The sequence below is a fragment of the Bos taurus genome, chromosome 10, assembly GCF_002263795.3.
Source record: "Bos taurus isolate L1 Dominette 01449 registration number 42190680 breed Hereford chromosome 10, ARS-UCD2.0, whole genome shotgun sequence".
Classification (NCBI taxonomy): Eukaryota; Metazoa; Chordata; class Mammalia; order Artiodactyla; family Bovidae; genus Bos; species Bos taurus.
In genome coordinates, this window is record NC_037337.1 from 13,980,897 (window position 1) to 14,002,755 (window position 21,859).

General features: G+C 50.7%; 1 protein-coding gene across 2 annotated transcripts in view; it reads left to right on the forward strand.

Annotated features, from left to right (window-relative positions):
- Positions 1 to 21,859, forward strand: part of SMAD3 (SMAD family member 3) — a 126,734-nt gene that overhangs the window by 85,114 nt on the left and 19,761 nt on the right. For both annotated transcript variants that reach the window (NM_001205805.1, XM_059890367.1), the window contains exons 2-5: positions 15,257 to 15,450; positions 15,639 to 15,770; positions 17,027 to 17,101; positions 20,418 to 20,468. In NM_001205805.1, the coding sequence (NP_001192734.1) occupies positions 15,257 to 15,450; positions 15,639 to 15,770; positions 17,027 to 17,101; positions 20,418 to 20,468 (452 nt within the window). The remainder of the gene's footprint in view (positions 1 to 15,256; positions 15,451 to 15,638; positions 15,771 to 17,026; positions 17,102 to 20,417; positions 20,469 to 21,859) is intronic.

The following is a 21,859-nucleotide window of genomic DNA, read 5'->3' on the forward strand; positions in this document are numbered from 1 at the left end:
CTCCCTTCTTGTTTACTGGGAATTCCCATCTTCCTGCCCATAGGGGTTCTTTGCTGTCTTAGGTGCAATTGCCCCCAATGAACCAGAACCTTTTGTTGAGAGACAATAGGAAGTCTGTCCCCTTAGTCTGAAAGGAATGCTAATTGGCTGCTTAAATTGTCCTCAGGATAGTGATGCCCAGAATATACAGGACACCCATTCTTTGTTACCAGTTAGATGGAAACTGCTTATGTAAGCTTGTAAAGCTTTGGACCAGAGAGGCAGAGTGTCTGTGGAATGTTAGAGACTGGTGTCCTGCAAACGCTGTCTTTTCTGCTTACACAGGTAGCTGTTTAACTTCATGGGCCTTAAACTCACTTTTTCTAGAAATGTGGTCATTTCCCACCCCTCCCTTGCTTCCAGCTCCCCTACAGTGGCTGCCCTGAAAGGTTTGAGGATTCTTACTTAAGGCTTTGGGGCCTATTTACTTTTTTAAAGTTAATTTTTATTGGAGTATGGTTGCTTTACAATGTCGTGTTAGTTTCTGTGCAAAGTGAATCAGTTATACATATAGCCCCTGTTTTTTAGATTTCCTTCCCATTTGTGGGCCTCTCTTAAAAATAAGGGAAAGAGTGGTAAATGTGATTAAGACTGAAATGTGAGAATGTTCCTTTCCCAACCCGTATTGTATGGTATTTCACCAGAAATGGTTGTAAACTTGGAGCTTGAGTGAACATTTTCTAGAAGCCCTACTCCTCAGTTCAAATGTCACAGAAAGTTGCCAGGTTTACCCTGCATGCTCTATAGTGCTTATGACATTGTTTTATCTCCCTGGCCAGTGACTCATAATGAAGGAAGTCAAAACTGAGCAATTAACAGAAAAACTCCTCATTTGTCCTCTTCACCTCTCCCCCCCCAACTCCCCTAGTCACGAACACCGCCTGACATTTTCTATATGTCTTTGGAAACTTTGATTTGTTTTAATAGGACAAGGCAGTGAGCGATCATCATCATTGCCTTGTTCCACTCCTTGAGGCCCAACTGTCTGTGAGAATCTTCTCCAAAAAAGGAAAAAAAAAAAAAAGACAAAGAAAATCCCATCCCCAAACGTGCAGTCTGCCCACAGGAAGTGATTCATGGGGCTCAGTTCTTGCAAACCTGGTGGGGCAGGAGGTGGAAGGCTGGGAACTGGGTCTGGGAAAAGACAGCCCCAGAGAGGCTACTCAGACCTTAATGGTTTCTGCTGGAAGAAAGTGAAAAAACAGAATGACTAAGAGTCCTGTAATAAGAGTTGTTTGTTTAGCGAAGTGAGCTAATATTGAAGTTCACTGGCAGATAAGACAAGAGAAATAGCAGTTGTCAGGGGAGGTGACTCTTTGGAGCCCTGCCTTTTTATTTTGTAAGAGATCAAAGACATTTCTCAGTCTTCAGGCATTTATTAGTGGAAGGCTGATCTGCAGTTCAAGCCCTGGTTTTCTCTTCTTCAGAAAAAAGGGTCTAAGCCTAGATAATGATCTAACAGTCTCCAAAAGCTGCTCCCCATGCCCCCCTACCCCCCACCAGCGTCTTTTTTTTTTTTTTTTTAAACTTTTCCCTCCAAAGTTAGACTGTGGAGCCTGGTGAATCTCTTCCCCAGCTGCTCCCGGAGTGCCATGTAGAAGGAACCCTTTTGTCTTCTTGTGTGAGTCTGTCCTCTGGGCTTCAGGCTGCCATTTTCTCTTCTTTTCTCCCATACTGAAAATACAAATGAATCCATTTCTCCAGAGCAGTTTGGAAGCAGGGACCCTTGAAGTGTGGGCTGTTTGAATAGCCATGCTGCATGTAGGGCCAGGGCCACAGGAGGCCAGAGTCCCCCAGTCGAATGAGAAGTATCTAAACACACCTGAACTCACAGTTCCATTTCAAACTCCCTGTGTTTTACGAAGTGAGCTTTCGGGGTGGGGGTTGTAATAAAAGCTGGGCTGAAGCGTACTTTTTGCCTTAAGCCCATCAGAACAGGGCCAAGGGCTATGAGTATCCTGAGCATTCTGTGAGTGATCTCTTTAAAAATAAACAAATACATGATCTTCAGGCTTAATTCCATTCTTAGTGAATATTAACTGGCAGAGCAAAATGGCGATCCAGAAAGTTCCGTGAAGCCTGGCATCAATTCTTTCCCCCTTATTTCAGTAACCAGAGACCAACCCAGACTTCTGTCACATCTTCCCTTTCCAGTGTGAAACCTCTGTGATCCTGCGGAGAAAAAAGTAATCCCCGTCAAGTTGGTTCTTGGAGGAAAAAAAAAGTTCCTGAACACCAAAGCTGTGAAATAGATTCCACATGAAACACTCCTTTTCCTCCTTGTCTTCCTTCTCCCCCTCTCCCTCCAAGACATAACTACTTTCTTTGCATGGGTGAGGGGGACGGGAGGGTACCATGACCATGGATGGTCTCAGCAGTCCCATGGAGAACCTCTGGTTCAAAAAGAATGATCACAGGCATGGGGAGCTGGGTTTGGGCTGTGATCCTAGCTTACAAAGTCGGGCACCACTTCTTGCCCATCTGGGCAACTTTGAGCGAGTCACTCAATGTCATGTGAATCTTTCACCTGTAAAATGGGATTGAGGGGACCCAGCCCACAGAATCCCTGTACCCAGGGAGATGATGAGTGAGAAGTGCCAGGCTGACACCTGCTCTGAGGTGGAGATTGCTTCTGTTTCCCCAACCTGTGCCTGTGCCCAGAGTATTTCCATAGCCCACAGGTTCTCAAGGAACCTAGGGGAGTGACTTTGCCCCCTAGGGGACCTTTAGTGATACCTGGAGATGATTTTGGTTATTGCAGCTGGGAGGTGAGGTGCTACTGGCATCTACTGGGTACAGGCCAGGGATGCTGCTAAATGTCCTGCCACACACAGGCCAGCTGTGGCTCCTCTCCACCCCAATGTAGAGTGATCTGTCCCCAGTCTCGGGAAAGCTGAGGTTGAGCAGCTGGGGTGAGGAGGGGACTGGGCTCCCCTCACAGCCCGATGTTGAAAGATTCTTGTTGTACGTGTGCTTTACAGATGATTGTAATTAAGTGAACTTTCTCCAGATCAGCCTCCTCCTTCTGTAGAAAGTGCACACCCTGAGTGCATCCCGGGGCCCTTGGGAGGAGTGAGGCCCTCACGTCCAGATAATGTGTTTCCTGTGGGATCCACCTCCCGCAGTGGGCAGGACGAGGTGTTCCTTGGCTTCTTCCTTCCAGGGTTTGCCCAGGGGGTCCTCCCACCTCTGGGGCTCACACTTGGGCCCCATCTGCTTGGAGCACTTGTCACAGATCTGAGCCAGCAACTCTGGAAAGCTCTCAGCGGGGAGGGGAGACATCAGTCCAGTGGGGAAGGAGTGAGAGCTGGTTTCTGGTCCAGAGCACAGCACAGGGGGCTTCAGCCTGGCATGGGATGGGTTGTTCCCCAGTGTGGCAGCCTAAAGCATCAGCTATTACCCATTGGCAAGTTCAGATGGGAATTGGGTTGTTCTTGGTGAGGTGGTTCAGTGACTGGTATCAGGGCTTGTGAAATTCTGTTTTCAGCTCTTCACAGGCCAATCTAAACTGGAACATTAAAAAAAAAAAAAAAAAAAACGTGCTTAGTGTACTTAACAAAACTTGCTGAGGACATTTATGAAACGGGCTGGAGCATGTGGTCGCTGTGGTGGGGTTACAGGGAAACCTCAGTTATCCGGAACTTGGGGACCACCCCCCAATCCCCTGTGCCAGATTCTTCTTTTGTGGCACCAGATGATAAGAAGGAGGCAATACTGGAAATGTTACTTTTTATTTAAACTCTAACAACCAAAGTAAACTTTGAAAAGATTTGGGGAATAATAGATTCAATGTACCGGAGAAGGCACTGGCGACCCACTCCAGTACTCTTTGCCTGGAGAATCCCATGGATGGAGCTGCAGTCCATTGGGTCGCAAAGAGTCGGACACGACAAGCGACTTCCCTTTCACTTTTCACTTTCATGCATTGGAGAAGGAAATGGCAACCCACTCCAGTGTTCTTGCCTGGAGAATCCCAGGGATGGGGGAGCCTGGTGGGCTGCCGTCTATGGGGTCTCACAGAGTTGGACACGACTGACGTGCCTTAGCAGCAGCAGCACATTCAATATACAGCTAAATTTCTTTTTGTTTGTAACAGGTTCTTTTAATGTAACTTTCAGAAGGTTGCACTGATGGGACAGAAATTATAGCATACGTCCTTCACCTAGATCAAGTGCTCAGACCCAGTTTTTAAAAAAATATTTGTCATCCTGAAGACTGAGAACTCCAGGCAACTTAAGATCCAATACAATAAAGAAAATTTATTAATATGTTTTGTCGCACTCAGCTTACTGAGGGCGAATGTGGGCTCACGTCTTTCAGACTTCAGCAGCGAGTTCTGGCTGCTGTGAAATGACAGCTGGGCGACCACCTTCTTGCTCTGCGCTCACTTGCTGGGTGAACTTGAAGGGCTTAATCTATGAATCTGTTTCCTCAACCACAGAAGGAAGGAATTGGGCAGGATGCTCTCAAGGTCCTCAAGTCCCAGTCTGCAGTTCTGCAGAGTGGGTTTTCAGGTAGACAGTTAGCCGGGGCTTAGCTGACCAGGAATGCTTCGTTCTTTAAATGCTGGACGTCTGTGATTTGTCACCTGGAGCCCCTTGACTCGACGTGTGACCCCTGTGTGGCATTTCTGCCTGGAACAGAGGATGCTTTGGTTTTGTCTGTGGGGTGTGTGTGTGTGTGTTTGTGGCTGTACTGTATCTTTGCTGCTGCTCATGGGCTTTCTCTAGTTGCGGTGAGCGAGGGCTTCTCATTGCAGTGCCTTATTGCAGAGCGTGGTCTCCAGGCACTTGGGCTTCGTAGTCGTGGTGCTCAAGCTTAGTTGCTCCCGGTAGGTGGGATCTTCCTGCACGAGGGATCGGATCTGTGTTCCTTGCATTGGCAGGCAGAGTCTTAACCTCTGGAGCACCAGGCAAGTCCTGGATTTGGCTGTGTTGACCAAAGGGAGAGGATCCTGGGTGAACCCCTAAATCCACTGGCCCTCTCAGCAGGGCTATTTGCAGGGCTTTCATATTTGCTGGGGAGAAGGAAATGGCAACCCACTCCAGTATTCTCGCCTGGAGAATCCCAGGGACGGGGGAGCCTGGTGGGCTGCCGTCTATGGGGTCGCACAGAATCTGACACGACTGAAGCGACTTAGCAGCAGCAGCAGCAAGAAGTCAGTTTCCCTGGTAAGGAGGCAGCGTGGGACAGCATGGGAAAAAGCACTGTTTAGCCCACCCTCCATTTCTCCACCCGGGTCTGGCTCTGAGTTCTGGCCCTGCTCCTGTACAAGTTACATGACCTTGGTCAAGCCCCTTTAGTTCTCTAAACTTGGGGAAGGCAGGATGCCCTGGGGTTGAGCCGTCTTTGTATTCTCACATAGTAGCAGTGTGCCCGGGCTTCCTCCGTGGCTCAGCTGGCAAGGAACCTGCCTGCCAATGCAGGAGATGCAAAAGATGCGGGTTAGATCCCTGAGTTGGGAAAAATACCCTGGAAAAGGAAATGGCAACTCAGTCCAGTATGCTTGCCTGGAAAATCCCATGGACAGAGGAGCCTGGTGGGCTACAGTCCATGGGGCCAGAAAGACCTGGGCATGACCGAGTGCACACGCATGCCTATGCAGCAATGTGCCCCGCGTATAGTCCATGCTGTGACTGGGTCCTGGTGTGTTTCTGGAGCTCTGTGCTCTGATCCTGATCTCCCAGCCCCGTGTCCAAGTCTGCCGGTTTCATGTCGGCCCCCAGATGGCTGTGGGTCACAAATCTCTGGTCACAGGGATATGTGGGCCCCAGGCCTGCCTCTCTGCCCGAATGCACTGGTGGGCTCTGCTTCACCATCAGCTCTGGACTTTGGCATGTCCGTGTCCTTGGCTGTGGCTCCCACCATCATTTTGGGACACTTTATGGGCCCCACTTGGAGCCAATGGGAGGAAACCTAATTTCCTGCCACAGGAAATGGTTCAGCTGGTGAAGAATATATTTAAGGAATAAAACCTCTGTCAGAGGAGCTTGAGAGCGTTGTTGGAGAAACTCTTGAGGGTCTCTCATCAGGAAGCTGCTGGATGTGGGACAGGACCTCAGCCCAGAGGCAGACTGTGCTCTTAGCCCCAGCAGCTGGTCTTGGGCCATGCTGAGAAAGGACTGGGTCAGGGAGAGGGGCAGGTCGGAAGTAGACCCTTTTCTGCAGTGGAGCGTGTTTATGGTAACATCAGCTCAGAATTAAGACTTATTTATTGGATTTGCTTAAAATGGGCCCGGCGCCCCGTAAAGCTGGGAGGGTGTGTACCAGACACATGGACTAAATTAGATCCAGCAGCTGAAACTCCCAGTTCACTATTAATCCTTTGGTAAGCATTACTGGGTGTTTTGAGTGGGACAGAGGGAGAGAAGGAACACTACCAGGGCTAGCTCTGTGCAGCCTTGAGCCCAAAGGAGTAGTCGGTGATGCATAGAAGGACATGAATGAGATGCCCTCCTCGTCGTGAGGGTGCAAATTGTACAGCCCAGAAGCAGGGGCATGAACTAGATGACTTCTTCTTCTTTTGAATATTTTATTATTTATGTATTTGGCTGCATGGCTCTTATCTGTGGCACCTGGGATTTTCATTCCAGTATGTGGGCTTCTCTCTAGTTGAGGCACATGGGCTTGGCAGTTGTGGCACACTGGCTTACTTGCCCCATGGCATGTGGGGTCTTAGTTCCCCGACCAAGGATTGAACCCACGTCCCCTGCACTGGATGGCAGATTCTTAACCACTGGACCACCAGGGAAGTCCCAGGTGACTTCTTGAGGATACTGCCAAGCCAGACCGGTGGTCATGTACTCAGGAGCTGGAGAGAGTGGTGATGTCTCCCCACCATCAGGCCTGGCCTGGCAGCCAGGAGACCTGCTCTGTAGCTATAACCTGGGTGCAGACAGCTGTGTGGTCCTAGGAGGGGGGCGCCTTTCCTCTCGATGGAGTGAGGCGGGACCATTACAAGACTTGCCTTATGACCCAACTGCATCTCGGTGAGGCTGCTCTGAGATAAGGAGCACGAGAGTCTTGTGAAGACTAGAAGCACCAGGCTACCCAAGGCCTCGCTGTGGCTCCAGGGCTGTGGACCCAGATGGCCCGGGCAGGGGCGGGGCCTGCTGTCTTGAGCTCCTCCTGGGGACCTTTCTCTTCCGGGTGCTGTCATAGTGATGGGGGTAGTAATAGTGATGCTACAAAAACGATAGTGGGTTGATGCCATATATTGTGTCCTAACTATTCACCAAAAGCTTTCCCTGGAATGTCATTTAGTCCTCCCAACAATCCAGCAAAGGGACTTATTTAAGATGACAGATAATTAAGACCAAGACATTAAGCAATCTGATCAAGTTTACACAGCTATTGACCAGAGAGTCCGTATTTGAATCCAGGTTTATCCAAGTACCAAGCCCCAAAGTCCTTTTTTTAAAAAAATGGTGGTATATTTGACATACAACAAACTGCATGTTTTTCCACTGTGCAGTTTGGTCATTTGTGACCTGTGTATATACCTGCAGAACCACCACCAGGGATAAAACCACCATATGACCCAGCAATCCCACTCCTAGGCATATACGCTGAGGAAACCAAAATTGAAAGAGACACATGTATCCCATTGTTCACTGCAGCACTATTTACAAATAGCTAGAACATGGAAGCAACCTAGACGTCCATCGACAGATGAATGGATAAAGAAGTTGTGGTACCTATACACAATGGATATTACTCAGCCATAAAACGGAGCGCATTTCAGTCCATTCTGATGAGGTGCATGAACCTAGAACCTATTATACAGAGTGAAGTGAGTCAGAAAGAGAAAGATAAATATTGTATGCTAACACACATATACAGAATCTAGAAAAATGGTACTGAAGAATTTATTTACAGGGCAGCAAAGGAGAAACAGACATAGAGAATAGACTTATGGACATGGGGAGAGGGGAGGAGAGGGTGAGATGTATGGAAAGAGTATCATGGAAACTTACATTACCGTATGTAAAATAGATAGCCAACGGGAATTTGCTGTATGGCTCAGGAAACTCAAACAGGGGCTCTGTATCAACCTGGAGGGGTGGGCTGGGGAGGGAGATGGGACGGAAGTTCAAAATGGAGGGGATATATGTATACCTATGGCTGATTCAGGTTGAAGTTTGACAAAAAACAATAAAATTCTGTAAAGCAATTACCCTTCAATTAAAAAAAAAAAAAAAACACCACAAGGAGTCAAGGTACCAACCATCACCTTTATTCCTTGATAAGCTCCCTATCCCATCCGCCTCCAACCGCCATCCTGAGGCATCCGTGGATCTGCTTGCTGTCATGCAAACATAAGGTTGCATTGTCCGTTGACTTTATATGATGTTATACAAACAGAATCACAGCTGGCTTCTTTCGCTGAGAATGATTGTTTTTCTCTTCATCCACGTGATTTGTATCAGTGGTTCATCCTTTTTTGTTGCTAGACTTTGTATGGCTGTTTCAGTGTGTTTGTTCATTCACTTGTTGAGAAGCATTGGGTCATCTGCAGTTTGGGGCTTGGATGAGTACAGCTGGGATGAACATTCGTGCACACGTTTGTGTGGACAGATGCCTTCGTTGCTCTCGGGTAAGACTTCGGAGCGGACCTAGTGGATCATATGGTGGGTTTATATTTTGAACTTTTGTAAAATTTCTAAACTGTTTTTCAAAGTAGTTGTACCATTTTACATTCCCACCAGCAATATAAGTTGTAGTTGCTCTACATCCCTGCCAGGACATGGCAGTCTTCTCAGTAGCAGCTGTTTTAATAATGATGGAGTGGCATCTCATTGTTTTAGTTTGCACTTCTCTAATGACTAGTGATGTCAAGCATCTTTTCATCCTCCTTTTTTCGCCACATTTATATCTTTTTGTGTAGTGTCTGTTCAAGTCACTTACCTGTTTTGTTTTTTAATAGTTGGGTTGTTTGTTTTCTTATTAGTTTTCAGAGTTCTTTATGTATTCTGGAAATAGGTCTTTTATCAAATATGTTGGTGGTTTAGTTACTAAGTTGTGTCTGACTCTTGCAACCTCATGGACTGTAGCCCACCAGGTTCCTCTGTCCATGGGATTTCCCAGGCAAGAATACTGGAATGTGTTGCCATTTCCTTCTCCAGGGGATCTTCCTAACCCAGGAATTGAACTGGGGTCTCCTGCATTGCAAGCAGATTCTTCACCGACTGAGCTACAAAGGAAGCCCCATCAAATATATTCTTTGCAAATATTTTCTCCTAGTTTGTGGATTGTCTTTTTTATTCTCTTAACAGGGTCTTTTCAAAGACCAGAGGCTTAGGCTTTGATGATGTCCAATTCATCAACTTTAAAAAAACTTGGAATATGTTTCTGATGTAGTATCTTTGCCCGTCCCAAGGTCACAAAGATGCTGTCCTCTGTTTTCTTCTAGAAGTTGTATAGTTTAAAGCTTTATATTATGACCCACCTTAGTTAATTTCAGTGTAAGGTACACGTGTAGATTGCATCTTATTTTCCTCGCATATGGCCGTCCAGTTGTTCTAGCACCGTTTGTTGAATATGGTCCCTTATTTCTCTACTGAGTTATCTTTGGACCTTTTTCAGAAACCAGTGGATCGTATCTACGCGGCTATTTCTGGACTCTGAGTGTCCACTGATCTGTACCTTGCATTGTACCTTCCTTGGTTTAAAAAAAATTATACTCAAAATAATTCATGTATGTAGTTTAAAAACTCAAGAAGTCCATGAAGAACTCAGTCTCTCTTGATTTTTTCCTTCATATTCTTATTTTTTATTTCCAGGAATGTTTTTCAATAGTGTGCAAATGTTCCTGTTTTAGGATTCCAGTGACTTGTCTCCCTGAGAGTAGTTTTTGTTTTGTTTCATTTTGTTTGGAAGTTTTTTCCTGCTCCCTACATTGTCTCAGACTTCTTTTTTCTTCCCCACTATGTCTGTCTCTGTGGGGATTCCGGATGTGCGTCTCTATTAGAGAGTGTGGCAGTGAAAAGCTGAGTGCCTGTTGGCAAATGGGCTTCCCTGTAGGGCAGGCCTGCAGGAACTGGGTCTTTTTGTTGGGTGATCCCCAGATGTCAGTGTTGCAGGTCTTTTCTCCTGGGCTGAGCTGTTGAATTCCTCTGCAGGTGGGAGTGGGGGCATGGGCCTGACTGTTAGTGTCCTGGTGCCTGGTGAACAAGGGAGCCTTCACGAAATCCTGTTTCTAACCCTTGTCTGACTTCACCCCCAGCTGAGCCCTGTGACCCCATCCAGAGCCCTGCTCTCCGGATCATTTTCCACAGAGAGCAGACCTGTCTCTGGCAGGCCTGGGGAGGTCCTGTTTGTGGGGAGGCTGACAGGGAAGGAGCTGGGACCTGCAGGCCTCTTCTGCAGACTTCAGCCCCATCTTCCTATTCGCAGCCGAGTCTTGACACGTGAGTGGTGCCTCCAACTCCTGAGTCTTCCCAGGTTTTGAGGCCCAGTGAGAATCACTTCTGTTGGCTTCCTCTGCTGATGCTTGGTCTCAGCTCACATCACTCTGCTAAGTCTGTTCCCATTTGGCCAGCTGCTTTCCAGCTTTGTCTGATCTGCTCTTCTACTCATTGTCTTGGGCAGGACAGGGAGAAATGCATCCGTCTGGTTTGTTGTATTTGACCAAAGACTTTCCTAGTCTCTCCCACCCCTGCCCTTCCTCTCCCCCTACTCCCCTCCCCTTCCTCCTCTCCCCTCCTTTCTCTTCCCTCCCATCCCCTTCTTCCATCCATCTCCTTCCCACCATCTACCACTTGCCTCCTCTCTCTCCTCCACCTCCCTCCCATCCTCTGTCCTTTGTCCCCTCTCCCTCCCCCGCCTCGCCTTCCCAGTCTCATACCCCCTCCCATTTATCACCACCCGCTTCTCCTTACTCCTTCCTTTATGTTTGGAGCTTTGTCTGCTTTAATACTGCAGGTAGACAGCCAGGATCTTTAGGCCCTGAGAAAAAACAACCCATGTAACCCAGAAGGGGTTGGATGAGGAGTCAGGACACTGAAGCCTCTGCCTGCCAGTGTGATGTGCTTTCTGCCCTCCTTGCCTCTCCTTCCCCGCCGTCAACTCCCCAAACCCATAAGGGCCGAATCCCCACATAGCATGCTCAGGCCTTGTGCGTCCACGGCCTCCCATTTCTGCCCACTCTGCACCCATCTCTCCCTTGCAGGCCCCCGAGCAGATGTGGGGCCCTGGGTCACTCTGGGTCTCTGGTTTGGCTGTTAGGGGTCCGGGGGTTAGGCCGTTAGGGCGGCGTGTGGGCACCCCTCTGCACCAGGAGTGCCCAGACTTTCCTGTCCGCCTTCCCTGCTGAGGCCCAGGCCCCTTGCACGGCTGACGGGAACGTGGCCTTCTGCTCACTCTCTCAGGCTGTCTGTCCCGTGGAAAGGGGGACCCTTCTCTCCTGTTGTCCACCATCACCCTCTTCCTGCCCTGTATTACTGTTTTTTTTTTTTACATCTATGACTCTTATTTCTGTTTTGTAAATAGGTTTTTTTGTATCATTTTTTAAGATTCCATGTATAAGTGGTATCATATAATATTTGTCTTTCTTTGTCTGACTTACTTCATTCAATATGACAATCTCTAGGTCCGTCCATGTCACTGTAAATGGCATTATTTTGTTCTTTTTTTATGGCTGAGTAATATTCTGTTGTATATATACACCATATCTTCTTTATCCAGTCCTCCTCCGTCAATGGACATTTTGGTTGCTTCCATGTCCCGGCAATTGTAAATAGTGCTGCATTTAGAAAAAAAAAAGCCTTCCATCAACTGGGTAGGGAAGGGGGACTCCCTGCACAGTCACTCCTTCCTGCTAGGCTGAGCATCTCGCCAAGGACTCTCCATGTGGAGGCCACTCCAAGTGTTCAGTTATCTCTCTTCGGGGGATTTTGGCAAACACTGAAGAGGGAGTGTGGCCACGTCCCTCTCTGTGGGCACACAGTGGCTTTTCAAGACAATAGGAACAGCTAAGTCCTTCTCTGTCCCCACTAGTCACCTCCCACTCCCCCCTTTTCTCCCCCTCAGCCCACCTCACTTATCCAGGGCTGACTTCGGAGATGGTCCGTTGTGTGGAAGAATAATGCTCATTGGTTGGTACTTCACTAAGGACGTTTTGTTTTTTTTAATAATTTTATTTATTTATTTTTGGCTCTGCTAGGTCTTCGTTGCTGGATGTGGGCTTTTGCTGGTTATGGTGAGCAGAGGCTTTGCATTCCAGTGGTTTCTCTTGTTGCAGAGTATGGGCTCTAGGGTGTGTAGGCTTCAGTTGTTGGGGTGGATAGGCTCAGCAGCTGTGGTTCCCAGGCTCTAGAGCACAGGGTCAACAGTTGTGGTGCACAGACTTAGTTTCTCTGGCATGTGGGATCTTCCCAGATCAACCTGTGTCTCCTGCATTGGCAGGCAGATTCTTTACCATTGAGCCACCAGGGAAGCCCCCAGAAAGCACTTTTGAGTGGATACTGAAAATTGCGTGAGGTCAAGTGCAGCAGTGGGGGCAGAATGTTCCCATTTTACAGATGAGGTAACTGAGGGGCCCAGAGACCTCAAGACTTGCCCAGGTTCTCACAGGCAGAAGAGTAGAACCTCATCTTGACCCCGGGTCTCATGACTCCACATCTGGCCGTCTGCCTTCCGTGTCTCAGGGGCGAGTCCCAGGCTGTCTTCTCTCATTCTGCCTGCTAATTACTGTTTTGGGGCTGTTGGGGTTCCTTGGTGTGGGGCCCCACAGCAGGGAGGTAATTACACCCTTGGAGTTGCCCTTAGTCAGCAGCTCCCGGCAGCCCCTGCGCCATAGCCTGGATCTGACCTCTGTCCATCCTTCACCCTACCCAGGCCAGTGACTCAGAGAGTTTGCCTGGATTCCTGTTTCTGTCTCTTTGGTTGGTACTTCTGGTGGCATCTGGCAGGCCTCTCCCTCACAGTGTCCATAAATTCCATTTATTCAGGAAAGCAGGTACCCTCAGTCAAATGGGGGCAGGGAGAAAGAGCTTTAAATGCCTCTCCACCAGCCCTGCCCAGCCATCAGAAACGTCCTGCCCGCTGACCAGTGGAGTCCAAGGATGAGCCTTCTTGTAGGAAGGGCAGTACTGCCTTTGGGGCCTCTCTCTATATGTAAGAGCACCCATCACATCCACTCTTTTTTTTTTGTGGTGGGAGGCATGCAACTCGGCTTGTGGGATCTTAGTTCCCCAACCAGGTGTCGAACCTAGGCTCTCAGCAGTGAAAGCAGGGAGTCGTCTAACCACTGGACCACCAGAGAATTCCCCATCTCATCCACTCTTGACTCTTCCACCACCACTGCCTCCAGTCCGCTTGTCCCCACAGCCAGAATTTCATACACACACGCACACACACATCTCAGAGGGTTCCTGTGGCTCTTAGGAAGAAGGCAGAACCAGAATCTGAGACCCTGCAGAGGCGCCCCTCCCTGCTGCCCCAGCCTCCATCCTCTCTGGCCACTCTGGCCTCCATTCTGGTCTCCCTCCACATTGTGCTTTCCACCTTCTCGGAACTTTAGCACATGCTCATCTCTCTACCCGAAATGTCCTCCTCTCTTTGTCTGCTTACTTGCCTTTTAGACTTTCTGGTCAACCACTGTCCCCTCAGAGATGCCCCGCCTCGCCCTTCCGTGAAGTATCATCCCCAGGGTCGTATGCGCTCGCAGCTCCCTGCTCTTCGCTTGTCATTGTCACTGACCTGATTGGTAGATTAACGTCGGCCTGGCCCATGGAAGCTCTGTGGAAGCTGGGACCGCTTTGTGGGCTCTTTTCCTCTTTCCCTCACCACGGTATCCCTAATGCCACACAAAGTAGGAGCTCATGAAACACTTGTTAGATAAAGCATTCCTTTTTTTTTCCTTCTTCTTCTTTGTAATTTGGCTGCTCCAAGTCTTAGTTATGGCAGGACCTTTAGTTGATGGCGTGTGGGATCTAGTTCCCCGACCAGGGATTGAACTCGGGCCCCCTGCATTGTGAGCATGGAGTCTTAGCCCCTGAACCACCAGGGAAATCCCTTGATAAAGAATTCTTTGTGTATGGACTCTCCTCACCCGTCTAATCCTGGTTGTCCCCGAAGTCTCGCATCTTTTCAGAAGCCGCCTGTCTCCCACCTGACTCTTGGCTGATGGTGCTCATGCCACTCGAGCTCCCCAGTCGTCACGGCCTATGGCACTGCTCCAACTTTCCTTTGGGCCGATGACCTGGAGATTTTAGAGGAAGATTCTGATGTAATGGGTTGGAGTAGGCTTTCTGGTTTTGCCTTTTAGAAGAGCTCCCGTGGACACACGCCACTGGTCCATCAAGGACCACATTTTACTCTGGGGAGGGGGTGTGATGGGCACTAGGTCAACTGCTCAGAGGCCAAGTCACCACAGAAAACAAGGCTTGCAAAGGGACAGGACACTGCCATGGGTGGTGGGTTGGGCCGAGCTGGGCTGGGGACCGAGGAGAACCAGGCCTGGAGTGCGGTCGCAGCTCTGCACACACACGACCATGTAGGCCTGAGCTCTGAGCTAGGCGAGCGCCGTGGACCGGGCGCCTGGGCCACCGGCCAGAAAGGGGCTCCTGAGAGGCCTGCTGTGTAGGCCCTGACCAGTTACAGTTCCCTTTCATGTCCCTCCCTCGCTCCCCACCTCATCACAGACCCCAGCTGAAACAGGGATTTTCCCCCTTGTTTTCTTGTGTTTGAGGAAGGAACTGGGTGAGGGTGGAGAGCCGCTGGAGATGGGCTGCGCGCCGTCATCCTCCTTGCGGCATCACTGCATCCTCACGTCGGCTCCTGAAGAGCTCCCGTCTTCTAGCTCAGCCCTGGCCCCTCTGCCCACCTCCGCCTGGCCTGGCCTTTGCAGAGCACAGTTCAGTGCCGTCCCTTCAAGGTCGGGGAGGGTCATCATCCCGCGGCCTGGTGGCTCCGGGGTCTGCTCTGCCGGCCCAGGAGCCCGTGGCCTGCCGGGTGGCTCCGGGGCCTGCTCTGCCGGCCCAGGAGCCCGTGGCCTGCCGGGTGGGCCTCTGTTCTTCTCCTGGACCCCTCCCAGCACGCCTAGAGCTTCTCTGATCTGCAAGCCCTCTGCCTGCGAGCCGGACAAGCGCTGGCTGTGGGGGGAGCTTTCTGAGTCTCCGCCAGGCTCCCAGGAGCTCGGCGGGCTGGCCTTGGGGAGGAGGCAGGCCGGATCCCCCTCACTGTCCGTTTCTGCTCCTCCTGTCCATCCTGGCAGGTCCCTGGATGGCCGGCTGCAGGTGTCCCACCGGAAGGGGCTCCCCCACGTCATCTACTGCCGCCTGTGGCGATGGCCCGACCTGCACAGCCACCACGAGCTGCGGGCCATGGAGCTGTGTGAGTTCGCCTTCAACATGAAGAAGGACGAGGTCTGCGTGAATCCCTACCACTATCAGAGGGTAGAGACCCCAGGTATGGCCTCCTCTGTGGGGTCTGCAGGTGTCTACCGGGCATCCTTCTCCTCCGCCTCTTCCTCTCCCCGTCCCCTGCCTTCCTCTCTTCTTCCTGAGGGCGGGCCTCTGGTGCATCTGGGGGTGCCGGGGCTTCAGTCCAGCCTGGCATCCACTCTGACCCTCCTTCCCTCTGTCTCCTCCGCACAGTTCTACCTCCTGTGTTGGTGCCCCGCCACACAGAGATCCCGGCCGAGTTCCCCCCGCTGGATGACTACAGCCATTCCATCCCCGAAAACACTAACTTCCCTGCCGGCATCGAGCCCCAGAGCAATATTCCAGGTAGGCACCCACAAGCAGTGAGGCCAGCCCCGGAGGCGGGCGCGGGACGGCCCCATCACCCCATCTCCGCACACCCGCTGGCCCGAGGCCCCTGACTCAGACCCGCGTCCCTGTGGGGAGAGGATCCGTGGCCTTGGCTCCCCGCTCACTAATGATGCTTTTCTTGGCATGGAGGAGCGGCGGCGTGACCCTTCCGCCCGGCCTCGGTGCAGTCATTTATTTTGGAAGCGGAAATAGCAAGGCTGTGTTTCTCTCACCACCCTCCGGGCCCTGGGGCTGGAGTTCAGGCAGGATCCCCCAAGGTCTGGGGGCTGTGGAGGCAGTGGGCCGAGCCGGGGCCAAGGGCCGGGCAGCGTGTGGAGAACGGGCCATGTAAGTAAGCCCTGGGAGGGTTCCAGCCTGGGTGGGAGGTTTTACTCTAAAGGGAGAAGTGGGCTCTGCTGTCAGAGTGTAAATGTTTTTAGAAGCCCATCATTTACATGCAAATAATGTGTGAATCACCAGAACTCCAGGAGTCCAGGAAAACTGCTTGGCAGTGCTTGGCCAGACCCTGCACTAGGGTAGCTGGGGCAGAGATGGGCCGTGTTCCTTTCGGAGCCATCTACTTTGGACTAGCCTTTGGTCCCAAATGAGCTCACCGTGCTGAGGTTGACCGCAGGCTGTGTGCGTGGGTCAGAGCATTAAGGGAGGACCTGCTTTACAGCCCCGGCCTTTCATGTCACAGGTGGCTCTGGTCCCTAGGGGGTGGGTTGCCTACTCTCTTTGTTCAGCAAAGCAGAGAAGTCAGTCAGGGCCTGAGCTCAATGAGAGGAATGCATGGCAGTCTGCTCTCATGCAGTTTGCATCCCGCTTGAGACGTCCCCTCAAGAGCCGGCAGATCATGGTACGGGGGTGGGTGGTGGAGCCAGAGGGTGGTTTGAGGCAGTTGCCCTCAGAGATAGGTGAGTTCACTGCCAGGTGGCGGGGGTGGGGGAGGGCAGGGCGGGGAGCGGGGCTTAAACCTGGTCTTGAGGGATGGGGAGAAGTTTAGGCCCACAGAGGCTGTAGGAATAGGCACTTAAGACTGGGAGTCAGACAGTGTGAACGAAGTTCAGAGCGATTCAGGTGGGAACACAGGACAGCGAGAGCCAGGGGTCCGAAGCCCAGCCTTCAGCTCCCGCCCCTGGCGTAGTGGCCTGAAGCTATGAGTTTGCAAAGGGCGGCTTAAAAGCCAAACCGGAGGCCATGTAATGAACCACCTTCCTTCCAATTCCCAGAAACCCCACCCCCAGGCTACCTGAGTGAAGATGGAGAGACCAGTGACCACCAGATGAACCACAGCATGGATGCAGGTCAGAGTTTTGTGGAGTCTCTGCTCCTCGTCCTGAGTGCCTGCCCTTTCCCATCCTTCCTTCTGTCCCTCCATCTCGCTCTCTGTATTCCCTTCTCCCCACTTTCTCCATCCTTCCCTCTGTCCCTCCATCTCACTCTCTGTATTCCCTTCTCCCCACTTTCTCTCTCCATCCTTCTCTCTGTCCCTCCATCCAGTATTTACTGAGCAATCACTATGGGCCCAGAACTGGGATAGAGGAGGAGCCTGAGTGGCTCATGGTGTGTGGGGGAGACCAGCAAGACAGCCCGCAGTTACCATGCTGTCTCTTGTATGCCCTGATGGAAGATGCTATGTGGCATGGAACAGGGCCGTGCCACCCAGCCTGGGACAAAGTGCTGGGGGACTGAGCAGTAGCTTGCGGTGTAGGCTTTTCCTGCATTGAGTATTAGAAGTATATAGGGTTTGGCCAGGCTGCCAGGACAGGCAGAGCAGCATGCCAGGCAGAGTCATGAGGGGACGTGGGGAGGAGAGCTGGTGAGTTCTGGGGTGGGTGAGAGCTCCGTGTGGCTAGAGCATCCTCCTTCAGAGACAGGAGGGCCAGTCATTCAAAGCTTCAGGTGTAGCCAGAGGTTGACGTGGAGCCCCTGCAGGCTGAAAGCAGATGAGATCCTGCTGGCAGTGTGATGGAGGGTGGGCTTCATCACCTGAAACAGCTCAGGAGCGCTGGAACAGAGGCAATATCTTTGCAAGGCCCTGAAGCATCTATTTTTGTGTGATGCCCAAATGTGATCTATGTGTTCCTGCCATGAGGGGCCCAGCCCAGTCATCTCCAGGCACATCTCCAGATGTTCCCACCTCATTTGTTCTGGGACCAAATTGGCCTCAGACCAGCGGCTTCTTGAATTGAACCCCAGCTGCCACATCACACGTGCATGGCGTTGCATGTGGTTGGGTGAGGAGGAGGGAGCCAAGCAGATGTTCCCTTCCAATGATGGGAGGCATGCCTTGGGTACGCAGAGCCGTCCGATGTGGTCGGGCCACCTGCCCTGCACATAGCCCAGAAGAGAGTGCAGTTCCCGAAAGAAGGATGCAGGGGACGTGCATGTTTATTGTAAATGTGGTCACTTGATATATAGCCTGGGCATCGTGCCACATACCTCCACATACCACTGATGAGTGGATGATGGTGTGAACCCAGTCAGAATGCATCGGAGACCTGTATTTGATGCCAAGTGCCTGCTGTAAGCCCACCTCTTTAAATGCTGGCATGGGAAACTAGCCCCCTGAGCAGCATCTCTGCAGATGCTGTGTTTCTTCTTCTCCTGCCTGCTTCCCTCTTCGCTACTCTTCAGGTTTATGGAAGGATTACAGGCAAACCTTTGATATACTGTGGTTTTACATCCAGATAACCACCATAAAGCAAGTTACACAAATTTTTTGTTCCCTAGTACGTGTAAAAGTTACGTTTATACTGTCCTGGTCTGTTAAGTGTGCAATAGCATTATGTCCAAAAAAGTAGTGTACACACCTTAATTAAAAAATACTTGGTAGCTCAACAATGTTAACCATGATTTGAACCTTCAATGAGTCAAAATCTTTTTTGCAGTAGTAACTATCAAAGATCACAGATTGCCATCAAAAATATAATAATTAAAAAATTAGAAACATTGTGAGAATTTTCAGAAGCAGACAAAAGACATGAAATCATTGAATGCTGTTGGAAAAATGGTGCCAGTATGTTGGCTGGATGCAGCACTGCATCTGCAAAGCACAGTAACACAAAGTCTGCTTGTGCAAACAGACCAAAGGAGAAGAAGGTCTTACATGGGACAAGCCCACCTTTTCACCCTCTCAACTCTTGTGTCTCCCCTTCCTTTCTCTGTCCTCCCTTCCTCATCTCCTCCCGTCGTGTACCTGTAGGACCCTGTTGTGGACATAAATGTTTATTGAATATGAGCCCTGGGCTTTGTGGAGCCCAGCCAGCCCGTGACGGGTGGGTGGGTGGGGTCTCCCATTTACTCTCTGCCCTTCACTCAGACCAGTCCAGTTGCTCATGGGCTTGATTTCCCTGACAGCAGACAGGAGGAGCATCTCAGCTGGGGCCCAAGGCTCTCCCTGTCCAGCCCCATGTCTCCCCAGATATATGCGCATGTCTGTTCAGACCAGAGAGAAGGTCCCACTTCCTGGGTGTCCATGATTTGGACCAGCCTGAAATAGGAGACCAACACTTACTAACCACCTCCTGTGTACAAGTCATGGTGTAGGCATATTTGTGTGCACCGTTCCACTTCATTTCTACACATCACACAGTAGATGGTATCATTCCCATTTTATACCTGAGGGGAAAAAAATCAAGGCTCAAAGTGTTTGAACCACTTTGCCAAAGACCCATGGCTACGTGGTGCTATGTCCAGATACCATGGAAGATTTGAAAGCTCTGCTTTTTCTGTGACTTTTCCACATCCCCCAGAAGATTGGGTGCGAGGGGTGAAACCCATGGTTCCCCCTTCGTCCTCAAGGAGGTCACAGCTGAGTTGAGGGGCAGGAGCAGACCCCCGCTCACAGCTCAAGGCAGCCTAAGCTGAAGGCCCGGTGGTGAGGATTGGAGATTTCAGGGAGTGGAGCCAGGCGCAAAGGACTATCAGGAAACAAGCAACTCTCTGGAGCTGGAGCCCTGTGGGTGCAGGGACAATGGAGGGACCAGCCCAGTGTTGCTTTTTGGAAAAGCGATAGCTTGGTTTTCTGAAGGCTGATGTTGTGTGGGTCCGCACACACCCACCCACCCACCAGGAGAATGAGTAAAGATAATAGAGTAGGAAGAATTGGGTAGTTAGGACTTTTCCCCATGTGTAGCATCATGTTTTGCATAAAACGTCAGTCTGGTGGCTGAGCTGTGGGGTGTCTGAGGCAGCTGGGTGCGTTTCCTGAAACCTGGGAATGCCTGCGTTGGTATTTGCAGACCCTGAGCTCTGAGAGCAGAGAGGGGTCTGGGCGGCTGGGGAGAGGGTCTTCCTGCTCCTTTTGTCCCTCAGTTAACAGGGCATGTCAGTGCGGGGTCTGTGCGCTCAGGCTGGGACCGCAGCAACCGCATGCTGCGGGCTTGATTAGACGCATCAGACCCTCGAGTTGTGGAAAAGACTCCAAGGTCATCCGCTCATCTATTGGTTGCACAGATAAAGAAGCTGGGACCCAGGGAAGGGAGGTGCGGCCCTCTCCTGGGCCGTGGAGGCTCAGCCGGGGGTTTTCTCCCCGCCCCGCTGTGATGTACATGTTGTCATCTGGCTCCCAGGCCAGCAGGCTTTTCTGACGTCTCACAGCAGTGTCTTACCTCGCAGGTTCTCCAAACCTCTCCCCGAATCCGATGTCCCCAACACACAATAACTTGGGTAAGTAGCTCCTTGTCTGTATGATTTGAACCCCCTTTAGCTGTAGCCCTGGCTGGTGCTCAGTGTCGGGAGGAGGCCCTGAAGGTGAGGCTCCTCCCCCACCCCCGGCCCCCACCATCGCCCAGCACAACCCATCAGGTTTCTGCTTGCATAGCTTCTGGGGTCACCCACAGGATGGGAAACCTGAGAACAGCGGTGGCAGGAAAGGCAGCCGTGGGCCAGGTTTGTATTTCCCCGGGGAGGCGGTTAGACACGAGTGAATGAAAATCCCCTGAATCTTGTGCTGTAGAAACATGAGGGTCTGTGGTCGGTGAGCATCCGTGTGTGGTTTGATGCAAAGCCATGGGCAGTGCTGCAGACTACAACCCCCAGCTGGCGGGGACTTGTTTCAGATACACTTGCTTGGATTTCATCTGAGCACCTCATCTGACAGTGATGTCATTTTTATTTAAAAGGGTACCATATAAGGAATTAAAAAACAAAATGCACAGTTACCCATAATCCCTCTACCCTAACGCACATGTGTTTCCTTTATCTTGGTCCTCTGATGTTTTTGGATCAAGCACATATATTTGTGCTTTGCCTTTGAGAGAATACTAAATATTCACTTTTTCCTTCTATCTTGTTATTTTGTAAACACATTTCCATGCTTAGATGTCTCATTGATCATCTTGCATCATCTCATGATGTTTTGGAGTGGCTGGGCCATCATTTCCACAACCTTCCCTCAGATGTTTGATTTCTGGGTCGTTTTTGTGAGATTTGCTTTTCTAATCCAGGAGCATCTTTTGGCTTCAGTGTGGGGCCTGCCAGAGGGCTCAAAACAAATGAAATATTTGTTCAGTTCTCATCTAGGGGAATTTTTTTCCTGAGTTGGTCTGGTAGCTTTAGAAAAATGTGAGTTTGGTTTTGTTCTGGCCTGTATTGCTGGGACTTGACTTGGGGCTCAGGGAAAGGAGGAGCTAATATCCAAACTTGGTGAATCAGAGTGGATTGGCCTGGCTTCTGTTCCCAGTTGTTCCCAGTCCTTGACTGATAGCGTCAGATGAAGAGTCATCATTTGGAATGTGGGAGCTGCTTGAAAACCCTTTAATACGGCTGACAAGTGGGCACTGTGAAATGTGACTGGGGGATCTGTTTTAGCATCTTTGTAAAATAATACCACGGTGTATGTTCCCAATGTGAAAGGACTGATGGAGTTATTCAACATAAACGCTGAAGGCTGGAAGCTCATGTTAACTTGAAGGCCATGACTGTGAGCTTCACTCTGGGCTTTCCGCTTTGGAGGATGACCCCTCTGACCCCACCACGGCAGCCCTTTCAGTCCACAGACATGAGCTGGTGCTTGACCTGGCAACCCCACTGCCTGACTTTGTGGTTCGGACTGAAAC